We start from the raw sequence: 13,886 nt of genomic DNA, 5'->3' as shown, positions 1-13,886 counted from the left end.
AGGGAAGGTGTCCTTCCTTCCTGAGAAGTTGGGGACTGACCTCAGGGGCTCTCCCCTCAGGCCAGTGGTACTGGTCAAGCCCACCGTGCTGCTCAGGTTCCGGACACCAAAGCTCTCACACAGGGCTGGGCTTGCTAGAGATCCGTGGTTCCCCTGGCGAGGTGAACAGAGGTGAACTGCTGCATCTTGCCCACAGTCCTCTGCCACAGCTGGGTGAAAGCCTTCCTCCCTGGCGACCCTGGTTCCACACTCACCCCTAACTGTGCCTTTTTGTGGGCGGAAGGTGGCGGGTGCCCTGCAGAGCCGCTGGGCAGGGATGTGTTTCTGCGCGGGCCTGACTACAATGCTTTCGTAACCACTCTTCTCCTCTGCTCCCTAATACTGAGACCCCCTTTGTCAGGCAGGGCAGGGGGCCTCCTACTTCTGTCCAGTTCCTCACAGGCGCCTCATTTTCAAGCTGAAATAGGCCCCACAGACATGCTGGCGCCTATGCTTCGAGCTACATGGGCAGTGGTGTTGGCCCCAGTGCTCTCTCACACTTCATTGCTGTCGCGTTCTGGTTGCAGGCGGATGTTTCCCCAGGAAACTGCTGGCCTTTCCAAGGGCATCAGGGCCAGGTGGTCATCAGGTTGCCAGCACGAGTCCATCTGACTGCCGTCACTGTGCAGCACATCTCCAAAGACGTGTCTCCATCTGGGACCGTCCTCAGCGCCCCCAGAGACGTCGCTGTCTTTGTAAGTCTCTGCTGGGCGCTTCTGGCGGGCATCTGGCCCTGGGGCAAAGCCAGGACAGGGCCCTGCTTGCTTTTGTGCATCTTCTGGGGTTTGTGTCCTGATCTCTCGCGAGCACTGCAGTGCCCTCGCGGGACGCTTCAGGGGCTCGAGAGGTTTCATCCCTCTTAAGGTTTGTTCTGGCCAAGCACCTCTGGGTTCTTGACCAAATCTCAAAGCGGAGACTGAGCTCCACCATACCCGGTGCTAGGCTGCTGCTCGAGCCCCAGGAGAGGGTGGGTGGATAACAGGGCTGAGCCAGCGCGTACCTTGCCTCTCTGTCGGGATGAGTCTGAGCGGCTCTCCTTGTGCTTTGCCCCTGAGGGAGTGGATGCGGACGGAGAAGAGGAAACTCTCCTTGGGACGTTCACGTACAACGTGGCAAAAGAGGCTATTCAGACCTTCCCTCTGAAGGTACGCTCCACACACGGGGACGAGATGCCAGGGAGCACAGCAGGTTTGCCTGCAAGTCCATGGAGGAAGGGCACGCATGCTTTCTTTTCTCCCTGGGCAGAGGGGCCCGGGCCACCGTCATGAGAGAGAGACCTGCGGGCTTGGGAGGGCTGAGTAGCACGCGGTGGTGGTAGCAAGAGGGTAGCAAGGGCAGGGTCAGGCCCGTAGGAGCACGAGTCCCGAGAGATCCCTGGCTGCGCCCGGTGCCTTCAGCAGAGGCAGCCGCGCAAGCGCCCACTCCACGCAAGCAGCGTCTTTGTGCCGTGGAGAAACAGGGCGGCCTGGTGGCGAGAGGCGTCGGGCAGCACCGTCGCTCCATGCTGCGGCCTGCTGGCAGGCTGGACAGTGTCCTCTCCTCCCACCATAGCTCGCCCCTTCTCCCGCGGCGCTCTCACGCCTGCCAGGGGGAGAGCAGGCACAGCAGGCAGCGGGAGCTCGGCGGGGTTGCACACCAGGTGCCCCACGCGCAGGAGCGCCTCCCCGGCCTCCCTGTCAGCACAGAGCAAGCAGCAGCGGGAAGGGGCAGAGGGAAGGGAGACCGAGCCCCAGCCGGGCCGGCATGCAAAGACGGGGTGATTGCACTGCCGCTCTTAACACCCCCGTTTCCTTTTCCCACTCTTCTTCACAGAACGCGCCGCTTCCCAGAGCCTTTCCGTCTATCAAACTTCTTGTGAAGAGCAACTGGGGAAACCCAGCGTACACCTGCATTTATCGAGTGCAGGTTCATGGGAAGATGGCGCAACCGGAAAGCCCCAGGTGAAACCAGAGAGAAAAAAAAAGTCAAACATGAGAAAGAAGAAGAAGGGGAGGAAGAACAAATAAATCTAAAAGATGTGGCAATTGAGATGGCTGTAGAACTGTAGAAGATTTGTCTCCAAAGTGGGGTGCTCAAGACGTTCCACGCTGTGGGAGGGGAATTCGGGAGCGTGTGGAAAATGTTACAACTTCTATGCAATTTTTTTCTTAAAAACGAGGAAGATAGGAAGCATTCCCAAGACTGAATCTAGAGAGGGGAGGCCCAGCCTGTCAGCGCTCCTCCCGCCGCCCCTGGGGGCTCCGCAAGTGGCCCCAGCCCAGGGCAGGCCGAAGGGCCCGGCTTCAGTTCACAAGAGGGCGACTGGCCCCGCGCGCCGGCCCGCGCGGGCTCTGCAGGAGCTCCCCCAGGCGCCCGCCCACCCTCTTCCCGGCTTCTCAGCCAATGGCGCCCGCCAGGCGGGGACAGGCAGGGCCCCCCGCCAACCACCGCAGCGCCCCTTCTCTGGCCCCGCCCCGCTGCGGCCGCGTGCCGACGGACGAGCACGTTGCTACGGGCGCGCCCGGAGCGCCAGGCAGGGCCCCGGGTTCGAGTCCCGCCGCTGGGTTCGAGGCCCGGCGAGAGGTCAAGCAATGAGGCGCTTGCTGGCGTGAATGCCTCACGTACCAGCCAAAGGGCTGCCCGCGCAGGAGGGGAAAGGTTGTTTAATTGGAAATTGTAGTTATAATTTGGTTTTAAGTACCGGTGCTTGTAATAGTTGTTTTGGTCAGTTATTAAGAGAAGAAGAACTTTGCCAAGGATGTTTTCTTGTTGGGGGGGTCCGAGTCCCCTGCCTGGTTTGGAAAGGGCTTCGAGTCCCCGAAGTTGACCAAGCGGGTTAGAGTCCCACTGAATGGGGTTTGAGTCCCCAGTTTGGCTACTTGTCTTGACTGGTCTCTGAATTTTGGCGTGGTTATCAGAATATGGATTTATTTTTGCATGTTCGGATCAGATAGTTGTTTTGGAAGTCACATTTAATATGGGTGGGGAATCGTCTAAAGGCAACGTCTTAAAGAAGTCATCTCTAGGGCGTTGACTGAAGCATTGGAAGGGGGGTGGGGGTGGGTTCGATCCCCTCACAAGGAAGCAGTTAACTGAGCATTGTAATCATTGGTCGCCGATCTGTACTTTGAAATATAATACTATAATACTACTATATTAAAATAATATGTATTATAATGCAATAATACCATAGTGCAGTCGATGATGTTTTGCAAAAGAGAAGGAAAATGGGATGAGATCCCATACGTGGGTTTGTTTTTCACGTTGCAGAGCAGCGGTTGGAAAAGGGGAAAAGATCGCGGATCGATTACTAAGGATGCAAATGTTTTGGCCTTAGAACAATGTTGGGACAAACCACCCAAATGATGTTGTTCTGCATGTAGTACTGGTAAAAGGAGGTGTAAAATACAAGGAGCTGGTGGAAGAGGAAGATGATGTAGGATGATTAGTGGCTCCGGGACAGGGAAGTCTACAGGGAGGTAACGATCAGTGTGGAAACAGGGAAGTTGGACAAGTGGATATGGGGGTGTAAATGGTGGTGCTGAATCACAGAATCACTAAGGTTGGAAAAGACCTCTAGGATCATCAAGTCCAAGCCCCGACCCAACACCACCATGTCTCCTAAACCATGCCCTGAAGGGCCACATCTGCACGTCTTTTAAATACCTCCAGGGATGGTGACTCCACCACCTCTCTGAGCAGCCTGTTCCAATGCCTGACCGCTCTTGCAGTAAAGAAGTAGTTCCTAATATCCGATCTAAACCTCCCCTGATGCAGCGTGAAGCCATCTCCCCTCGTTCTATCGCTAGTAATAGAAAGTGAAGGGGGGTCGGAATTTCAGTGCTGTAGCAGGAAGAACTAGGAGACGGGGGGCAGTGCTACAAGCACCCTTAAGGCAGGCCGTGGGTCGGACAGGAGGGTGGGTGCGGGTTGAAGTACCCTTCTCAGTAGCAGGCTGATGGGCTTGGAAGGAGATGGCTCTAATGTATGGGGAAGATGCGGCAAAGGTGGCGAAGGTATTGGAAACTGTTGTGGAGAATCATGACCCAGAGTGGAAGGAGATACAGGTGGTCTTGAATATGTTGTTGAGAGATGAGGAGCAGAGGCTGTTGTGGCTGAGGCTGGGGAAGAAGCAGAGAGGGTTCACGCTCAGGATGCACAGGCAGGAAGGCTGGAGGATCATTCTTGCCACCACCGATCTGAATCGGCACCTGAGCAGTCAGGCACAAAGGTTATTGTGAACTGAATATCAGAGGTTGATATTGTGAGGGGCCTCTAGGCAAGAATGCACTCAAGGACGTAATCTCTGCGAGCATGACGGGGATGCAAACGACCTAGCAGCTGGCGCCAGTCGAAACCAAGACAGAAGGAACTATGGACATCTCCATCTAGATAAGAGTCACAACACCCGGTGAAACCGACACACCTTGCCACACACTGTGACAAGATTACTTGATGGGCCAACTCACGACCATATGTGGAAGAAGGACTCAGAGTTCATGGAAAGGACAGAAAAAACACCCCTTCAGCAAAGCACTAGGGACCACCCGATACCTCTTGAGGGGCTTCTGAGGGACTTAAAACGCACGGGTAATTAGGAAGCAAGTGTTAGAATTAGTTCCAGGAAAGCTAATGCATATGTATATAACCGAGCAATCTAAGCTTTGTCTATCACGCCTTGCGGTATGCACACTAGGAGGAATTATCCCCTGTGCGTCTGGCACCGTAATAAAGAATGCCCGCTTCTTCATACTACATTGGTGTTACGGAGTTTTATTCCCGATTTCGGTCACGCCATGGCAGCCGGGCAGACTGCAGGGCGGGTTGTGGGGCGAGCAATAAGCCTTGGGCCAGCTCTTCGGGGCTCCCAGGGCCAGGCCTTGGGAGCCCTGCTTTCCTGGAAGTGGCTAAGGGGAAGTAGTGTATTAATTCCTTGTTTTGCTTTGCCTGTGAGCACAGCTTTTGCCTTACCTGTTATGCTGTCTTTATCTCAACGCACAGGTTTTCTCACTCTTACTCTTCCAAGCCTCTTCCCCATCCCTCCAGGGCAGAGAGATCAAGCAACGTAGCAGCCTACTGGTGTTAAACTACAACATCCATACGAGGTAACTACAGCCTTTGATCCATGAAGTATCCCTAACCTCAAACACCGAGCTGGTGACCGGCTCAAGATTTGGTAACTATGGTACCCTAAAATCGATGCATGTGTAGCCAAACCCTCATTTAGAGCAGCCTGGGGTGGCCTCATTTCTTGCGATTACCCAGAAATGGCCCCTATAGCAAACCTACCCTCAAATCATAGGAAAATTCTGAATTGCATCAACAGAATCAACCTAAGGCTGGTCCTAACCCATTGTGACGGATGTGCTCGACCCCTTGACCAGACTGGTGGTGTGTGGAATAATCGCTGGAGGTGACTTAGACGCTAAGCTTATGTTTTTAGAAAAGGTACAGCGCTGAAGAAGCTTTCAGGGTGAAATGCAGCTGACGTGCGAGGAAGCCGTTCCATGAAAGTTCCCTGGTAACCTTAGATGTCAGCAATGCCAGGAGAACTTGGCGTACTGACTCTGAGAGGAGTTGTCCGGAGGGTGGAGCGGTGTGGGGGCATCGCGGCCGGGCTCTGTGATAAACGGGAACTCCAGGTACCATGGAGCTGGTACGCTGCACATTTGCGACCCTGGGCCAACGGTCCGTCATGCTTTTGACTAAATGCTGTCCTTTTGGTGAACTTTGCTCACTATAATATCATTCTAATACCAAAACACACCTCCATCCCAAAAGTTACCCGCCTCTAAGGTGCGGCCACCCCTCACTGGGCACGCGCTTTGAATTTTTCTAGCCTACATCTTTAAAAGCAAAGCGAGGAAATTTTACGCCAGCCATAATAAAGGGATGTATGACTAGAGTCACTCAAGCTCCACCTGAAAGATAAAGAATAGTATGAAATTTGTGAAGAGAAAGAGGGTGTCAGGGAAGATACCATCGCGTACCACTCTGACTTCTGGGACCAGTCGATGGGCTGAGCTTCTCTTACCCCGCGGTGGGATGCCTTTGGGTAAGATTGGAAACCTCTACAGAGTCACTTTAAATCTCTAACGTATTAGAGTTGCTTTGCTTCATAGTAGAGTTGCTTCATATTTGTTTAGCATACTTGTAGCCCAGCAGTGTACTCATATCCTCAGTATTTATGTGCGTCTTGTAACCAGCAATCTTATCACCGGTGACCCAAAGAACCTGTGTATCTGTCGCTTTAATAAATCGCACTATTCATTGATCTAGCCGTGATGGTTCTCACTGAACGTGAGCAGGCCGGGCATCTGCCAGATTAGTTACTGACAACAAATACTCTGATGAGTGGTTGCTTCTACAACCCTTAGAAAATAAACCGTCTGAGACTAAGACTGGACCTAGCCGCACCTAGACTCCTCTCGGAGGAGGATTTTAGAAAGCAAGGGGGTCCTGTCTGAACCTTGCCACTCCTCAGACTCCTACTATTAATGCAACAGTGGTGGTTTGGTGCAGGCTGCGGAGAAGGTAAAGGCCTGAGCCGTAGCCGGGCCCACGAACTCCTCTAGTTTCAATCTGTTCTCTAAAAACCCACGAAGCAGCAGACTGCCACCGTAGGGCATCAGTGCATATGAGCTTGGAACACCCATCACGTGATTGACACATCAAGAGCAGGTGCCTTGCCTAAGGATCATTTATCATTTATCAGGAAGAAAGCTGTGGGTACAAGGAGTCTCACGCATACCTTGTCCATCGCACGCGATTTGGCTACGAGCCAACCACTTTATCCCATAAATATGACAGCCTAAGTGAGCCACCTTTGAGCTCTCCTGGTTAGGCAGCGTGGATGTGTGGTGGTGATCTCCCCTTGAGCTGGGACACCTCTCAGGGTTGCCGCTCAAGGCAGAGAGACCTTTCACCAAGGGCAGAGATTTGGAAAGCAGCTGATATCACACAAAACCTTGTAGTATGATGACTTTGATTTTGTCCTGGTAACTTTGATTGTGTGTTGAATTGATGCTAATGAAACGTTACGTAAACTTTGCATGTACAATCCCTTAGACATAAAACGTTGTCCAAGTCTGAGACTAAGGTTGGACCTAGGCCACACCTAAGCTCCATCAGGAGTTTAGCCAGCAAGGGGTTCTGCTCTGAACCTCATGACTCAATGGGAGGGTCTTCCTTGCCCTTTTGCATCCATGGTCTCTCTGTGAATCATTTTAACTCCAGTGTAACTCATGTTTCCTTTATATGTTTCTTCCATGCAGTAATTAATAGAGTGAACTTGCCATCGAACTTTGTGAAGTCGCACTTTCACAATATCTTCTTAAAACCAATTTTGCTAATACCTTTGACGGTGATTCTTTAAGTCATCTAAAAAACTCCATTCACAACGCCCATAGGTAACTCTCTTTTAATTATAAACTCAGTCTTGTATGTTACTGTAAATGTGGCTCTTGGGTTTTTTACAGCCTTTACTCATACGCAAATCCCAGCTCAAGTCCTATGGCAACCATAAGCACAATCTCCATGCTATTGCTAAATTTCTTTCCTGCAGCAACTCTGTCCCTGACTTCTGACCTTTGGACTATTGAGCTGGGGTTTGCCGGATTGTCTGTGGCATGCACGTGCCCCGGCCTTGCAGGGCTGGTGAAATAGGTACTGGCATCCTCTAGGAACTCTCTTTGCCTTTTGGCCCACATCCTTATTGACAGAGGTGGGGAACAATGGGTAAGGAACTGTATCTGGCAAAGTTTACCACAGTCCTAGAGCTGAAAGGAGAACTGAGGAGTCCTGGCTCCCAGCACCTGCTCCAACTCCCTAAATTCCCCTCCCCTCCCATAGCTCTCCCTTTGTTTCCTTCCCCTTCCCACAGCTCCCTAGACCGAGCTCATCAGAATTGTCATTGATCCATCTCTTTCGTGCCCAGCTTTCTTCACGCAGGGCTCTCAAAGACTAACCAAGTTTGGTTTTATAACCATTTCAATCATTCTCTAACTCCTGAAGTGACATCATGTATTGCCTTTCCAGGTATGGCTGGAGAGTCAATTGCAAGGGCAAAGACCCGACTTCCTGTGTCAAGGGTTGCTAAATCACTCCAGAAGCAGCAGCAGTTTCCTCCGGATCACCAATGGTGAAGAGTGAGGGTGTGTGGAGTGGAGGCTAGGGAAAAAAGGTGGCTGTGGGGAATTAAAAGCAGCATATTATTAAGGTAGAAAGGGTGCTGGCTATTGTTAACTCTACGAGGACTTTGCGGTACTGCAATGCAAGTAGAGAACTTAAAGGCTGACGACTTAGGAGAGACAAAGCTTAGCAGAAGGCCATTACAGGTGGAATTTCAGCCATTTAGTTGCATAATCCGCTCTCAAGATTTTGTTTTCCTGACTAAGAGGGCTTACCAACGATGAGGGTTTCTCTCTTTTTTGTCTCTTTCTCTCTTCTCCTTCGTCTCCCCCTTGCTCCCATCCTCGTTTCCTCCCTCCCTTACCTTCTTTCCTTCTTTTGTTCTTTCTTATCTGAGTGTAGAAATTAGGAAAATTAATGAATTAGTTATAAGACCTGCATAACTGCAGTTGCCTTATAACGAGGGCTGAGTCACTGACTGAGGTGGGCAGTACAGCCGGCTGACAGAGAGAGACAGCTATGCTGAAACGTGACCTCGCTCCTTAAATTTATGTGAGCATCTGCTCCCGGCTGCTGTGAGAGAGGGCACCGAAATGTATGGACTTCTGTCCTGAATACGGCTTTTCTTACCATCCTTTGAGGCACCAGACCAAACGCAGTCTACGGAAGATGCAGACAGCATCTCTGTGAGGAAGTAATGGATTGGAAAGCCAGTTAGGAGAGGGAAATGCTTTGCCATTTAGGTCACAAGTCCTTTTTCTAAGCGAAGGCTGAATCCAGGAACAGTACACGAATGGAAGGTGGCAATACCGAAACCGTGTTTGCTTCTGTGCTGGTTCTGGCTGAGAAGGGGTTAATTCTCTTCACTGCGGTGCCTGTGGTGGTCGGGGACCTTTCCAGCTTCCCGCGCTCTGCCGCGTCGGCGGGAGGCTGGGCGGGGCGGGGCCACGCCCGGGGCAGCTGACCCCGACTGGCCAATGGCATGTTCATTCCATACCATGTGACACCATGACCAGTATATTAAGGGGGGGGGGGGCAGCTGCGGCTCGGGGAGGCGCGGCGTCGGGTCGGCGGGCAGCGAGCGGCGAGCGGCTGCGTCGCCTGTGGTTTGTTTCGGTGGTTCGTCCCCCCACCCCCCCGGGTTTCGCGCCTCTCGTTGTTTTCCTTTCCATTGCTTTGTTGTTGTTGTTGGTTTTATTTCAATTATTAAACTGTTCTTATCTCAACCCACGAGCGTTACCCTTCTGATTCTCTCCCCCATCCCACCGGTGGGGGAGTGAGCGAGCGACTGCGTGGGGCTGAGTTGCCGGCTAAACCACGACAGCAAGTGTAGAAAGATCTGGTTAAAATATTGTAAAAAATGATCAGCGAACATTCTTGCAATTCTTCTGTTTGGATTTACAAGGGGCCTGCTCAGACTCAAAGGATGATCATATCTCGTGAGGATGTTGGCAAACAGAAGGCTTAATGAAATGTATCAAGCACGCATGGGGCTGCTGTGGCGCCCTGTGCTCTCACGGAAGAGGATTTTTGTGCGCGTCTCAACACAGTTACAAAGACGTGGAGAAAACCATTTTCCTTCCAAATGTTTTTATTCCATACACGATAGAACACTACTTCTGCACTCCCCGGCCATTCTCTTACTTCATCCCTTCTCACTGACAAACTTGGTGTTTTCTAAACATTTCTGAATTCCAAAGAGGTTGGTTGTGCTCTTTCCCCACTCACTCCCTTTCGCTCAAATCTTTGGCTTTTGGTGGGAGAAGAGGCAAACACCTTCCCTGTAAAATTGATGTGATCGAAAAAGGGAACATAAGTCAGACTTTTTTTTTCCTTTTTTTTTTTTTTTTTTGTCTGCGAAGGCATTCAGCATGCAACAAGGAATTGGATTTTAGGTGTTTCTGTATTGTTTATGACGATACAGATTTGTCCCACTGTTCTAACACTGGGGTTTGGGTGGATATCAAATAAACAAATCTCAGGGAAATTTAAAAAAGCAATTCTGTCTCCTCAGGACCACCTTGTCACAGCACACGGTGACCTACAGGGCCACCGCTTGCTAAAACAAATATGCTAACGCTGTGGTTGTGTGGCCTTGAGAAACCTGCATCTTTTTAAAAAATTGAAAGCCACTAGATACTGGCTTCTAGACCTTTCAGAAACATTCTCCTAGATTACAACACGGATAGGTGTTCTTTCTCGCCGAAGGTGCCTGGATTACTACTTGCAGATCACCGATATTTTGCACACGCCCATGAGTCAGTACGGACAGAAAGTAGTTTGTGTTCTCACATGGCTCAGCATAACAGGGCTTCTTCTCTGTGGCTTAACCGTCTTAATCACCTGGGTCCAGCAGACAGAAATTTTCATTCGGGGCGTTTATCTCTGCGCCTCAAAGAAACCTGTAGCATTGATGACGCAGATACTTGTCTTCTTGCACCTTAGGGAAGGCTGCTTCTTTACGGATGAATGTAAAGTACAGCTCCTGAGAAATACAGGTACGTGATTTTATTATAGTGAGAGGAAAGAAACGTGATCATTCCGTTCTATACATGTTTCCGTTTTAACTGACCCCATGTGAAAGAACCTGTAGGAAGCTGCCTTATCTTCCTCTATAAAGACGCTGTTCTGAACTTGGGTATTACCCCAAAAGCCCAAATACAATCAGGGGCAAGAAACGAGAACCTCACAACACAAGGTTTTTTTGCGGTAAAATTAGCTGAGCAAAATGCTATTTCTGACGGGCACTGCTGCGTTCTGGTAAAAAGCTGTTTATAAGCAGCGAGGTGCAGTTGCTTTTCTTCACTTTGCTCGCCGCATCATTTAAATTTTATCTCAGGTAAGTTGTGCAGTGTCTGTCGTACGTTACAGCTGTACTGCGGTTCTCGCTGTGCTACAGCCCCCGGCAGCTGAACAGCCCTTCCAGCGCAGCAACGCCAAGGCCTGCGCTGCGGTTGCCTGCGCCCGCGTCGGTCTTAAGGATTTAGATACTACCCAGCAGTAACAGAATGTCGGCCCCAAGCGCGTGGCCTCTTTCACGGCCACGCTTCCTAAGCAAGTGACGGTTCAGTGAGGATGATTCAAGTGAAACTGTGTAGCCTTTCCTTAAGAATGACTTAAAGCATCCTGTTTATTTCAAATCCAGTACATTTAAACCCATCAGCGTATACACACTTAACCAGATTTGCGGCAAGAACAGCTGAGAAGGAGGGATTTTTGTGAGATTTTGTTTTTTAACTTGGACAGGCCCTTCTTTCAGTGCTGGCAGGGTGCGCTTTCCCGGACTTCTTGGGGAAGTCGCTCAGCGCTGGTGAGGCTGCGCCTGGAGCGCAGCGTCCAGTGCTGTGATCCCCGTGTCCAGGACACGGACATACTGGAGACGGTCCAAGGGTGGGCCACGGCGATGATGAAGGGTCTGGAGCGTGAGGCTGAGAGAGCGGGGACTGTTCAGCCTGTTGAAGGCTCAGGGGGATCTCATCAACGTGCATGAACAGGAACTCCTGGTATGGAAGCAGAGGGAGCCACGCACTCTGCAGTGGTGCCCACCGACAGGCCAAGAGGCAATGGGCACAAATGAAAACACACGAAATCCCACCCGAACACAAGAAAACATACTTTCTGGTTTGTTTTGGGTTTTTTATTCTTTACTCTGAGGGTGGGTCAAACACTGGCACAGGCTGCCCAGAGAGGTTGTGGAGTCTCCATCCTTGGAGACAGTCAAAACCCAACTGGACATGGGCCTGGGACGTGGGCTCTGGGTGGCCCTGCTTGAGCAGGGGGCATGCACTGGGTGACCTCCAGAAGTCCCTTCCCAACTGAACCCTCTGTGAAATTATGTACAGCTACACACCAAAACGCCCCTGCTTCACTACAGACCCCGTCACCCACCCTCCGAATATAGTGCTGGACGGTACAAATCCTGTCACCAGGTGTGACGTCTACATGGCTCAGAGAGTGCTTCATGGCTGTAAACCGCCGTCTTATTTACCTGCGGGAAGATTAATACTGTGACATGCTGGACAAGTATTTGCTGTATTGAAAAAGACACCAAAGCTCCCCAACATGCCCCCAACCCCTTCCCCAGACCCAAAATCCAGGCCCAGAAAAGAGCATTGTTTTCCATTGCTCGGTGCCAGCCAGCGTTACGCATATTTGTTCATTCAGAGTCTCAGAAAGGCATTCCCGCCCGGCACGGATGGCATCTGCCAGAGCCCAGCGTTGGTAACTAACGTTACCCCGAAAGGCGGGTTCGTCCGCCTGGCGTGCAGAACACCAAACTCCACACAGGGCGGAGTCGTTTTATTTGATGAATTTTTGTGCAAAGATGGGTGCTAGGTGGTAACCCACAAAGCTGCACCCCACCCCGAGGAACTGCAAGGCATTTGTACAGTTAAATGTGTCAGTCACAGCTAATATTCACACGCCTCAACTAATAATTGGTTCATTGCTTTCTCGCCTCGATGTAAAGGTACAGCTCGCTTTTAATTCACCGCGCGTGCTCAGGGAGTAAGGGGCTTGCTTACTAGAGACAGGGGGCGGTTGCCGGCGTATGGGCCTGATTTTTACTGCTATATCGAGGGTAGCTCCCGTACAGGGCACTTTGCTTTAGTTCTTGTCAGCATCCCAATCAGTTGTTCTCCTTGACTATACACTTTATCGCCCCGTTCTCAGCGGCTTCTGCGCCGGGACGTTTGCTTCCATCAGTGTCTCAGCTCTCCTCAAGGCTAGAGTCGTAGAACAAGGGCTTCCCTGTCTCTCAGTTCCCGACTCCGGCCGCCAAAGTCTGTGTGCCGGGCTCACGGAGATCACTCTTAGGGCTTACGGAAAATTCCCCAAATTCCGTCTTCTTCAGGATACCGCTAACGGCGCAGTCGAAGTAAGAGCGTTACTTAGGAAGGAAAGGGCTCATTTCCGAGGGCAGCGCCGTCGCCCCCCTTCCCTGGGCTGAGCCCCTCCCCAGAGCCGCGGCGCCCGCTGCGGCGCGCCCGCTTCCGGGCGGGGTCCTTCCGCGCAGCGGGCCGCCGAGTCCCGCCCGCCGGGTCCCGCCCGAGCGCGCCGGCGCGGGTCAGGCGAACGCCACCGGCAGCCCTAGCGGGGCCCTGCCGGGCGCTCCGCCCTTCCGGCGCGGGCGGCGGCCGAGGTCGGTGCTGCGCGCGGCGCGGCGCGGCGCGGAGGGGCCCGGCCCGGCCCGGCCGGAGCGGCGGCGCCGGAGCCCTGGGGCGGCGCGGGGGCTCCGGCGCGGGGGCTCCGGCTCGGCCGCTCCGCGCCCTGCGCTGCGCTGCGGTGGGCCCGGGTCGGGCAGTGCGGCCGAGCCCGCCTGGGTCGGGCCGGGCGCCGGGGGACCCCTGGTCAGCGGCGAGCTGGGGTTCGCCTCGGGCTCATCGGGGGTTTTCCTTCGCTCCGTCGGGAGGGCTCGGGCAGGCCGGGAAGGAGGGCGGGAACGTGCCCGCGGTCCGGGCAGGCGGAGGAAGATCCGTCTCCGAGCAGGCACGTGCTGCTGCGGCGTTGCCCGAAATGCTCCCGGGCTGGAAACCCGCCGAGCTGGCCCTGACCCACCCGGCTGGCATCTGCTCGAGGGCAGGAAGGCTCTGCAGAGGGACCTGGACAGGCTGGATCGACGGGCCGAGGCCAACTGGACGAGGTTTAACAAGGGCAATTGCCCGGTCCTGCCCTTGGGTCACACCAACCCCAGGCAAGGCTCCAGGCTTGGGGCAGAGCGGCTGGAACGTGCCCGGCGG

At 52.8% G+C, this 13,886-nt stretch overlaps 2 protein-coding genes and 1 long non-coding RNA gene across 3 annotated transcripts in view; 2 read left to right on the top strand and 1 right to left on the bottom strand.

Moving 5' to 3' along the window:
- Positions 1-13,886, top strand: part of LOC142067374 (voltage-dependent L-type calcium channel subunit alpha-1S-like) — a 49,836-nt gene that overhangs the window by 20,764 nt on the left and 15,186 nt on the right. The window lies entirely within an intron of this gene.
- LOC142067190 (sperm-associated antigen 4 protein-like) lies at positions 489-4,773 on the top strand. Its single transcript, XM_075115603.1, has 3 exons — positions 489-734; positions 1,095-1,184; positions 1,852-4,773. The coding sequence occupies exons 1-3, from the start codon at positions 504-506 to the stop codon at positions 1,981-1,983; spliced, it is 453 nt and encodes a 150-aa protein (XP_074971704.1). The 5' UTR covers positions 489-503; the 3' UTR covers positions 1,984-4,773.
- On the bottom strand, positions 11,764-13,359 carry LOC142067005 (uncharacterized). The gene is made up of 2 exons (XR_012663869.1): positions 12,672-13,359; positions 11,764-12,136 (listed from the first exon to the last, which is right to left on the bottom strand). It is a non-coding gene; the product is annotated as an uncharacterized LOC142067005 (long non-coding RNA).

This window comes from Phalacrocorax aristotelis, chromosome 21 (genome assembly GCF_949628215.1).
Source record: "Phalacrocorax aristotelis chromosome 21, bGulAri2.1, whole genome shotgun sequence".
NCBI classification, from domain to species: domain Eukaryota; kingdom Metazoa; phylum Chordata; class Aves; order Suliformes; family Phalacrocoracidae; genus Phalacrocorax; species Phalacrocorax aristotelis.
The sequence above is the reverse complement of the archived record's forward strand: the minus strand, read 5'-3'. Positions and strand labels throughout refer to the sequence as shown.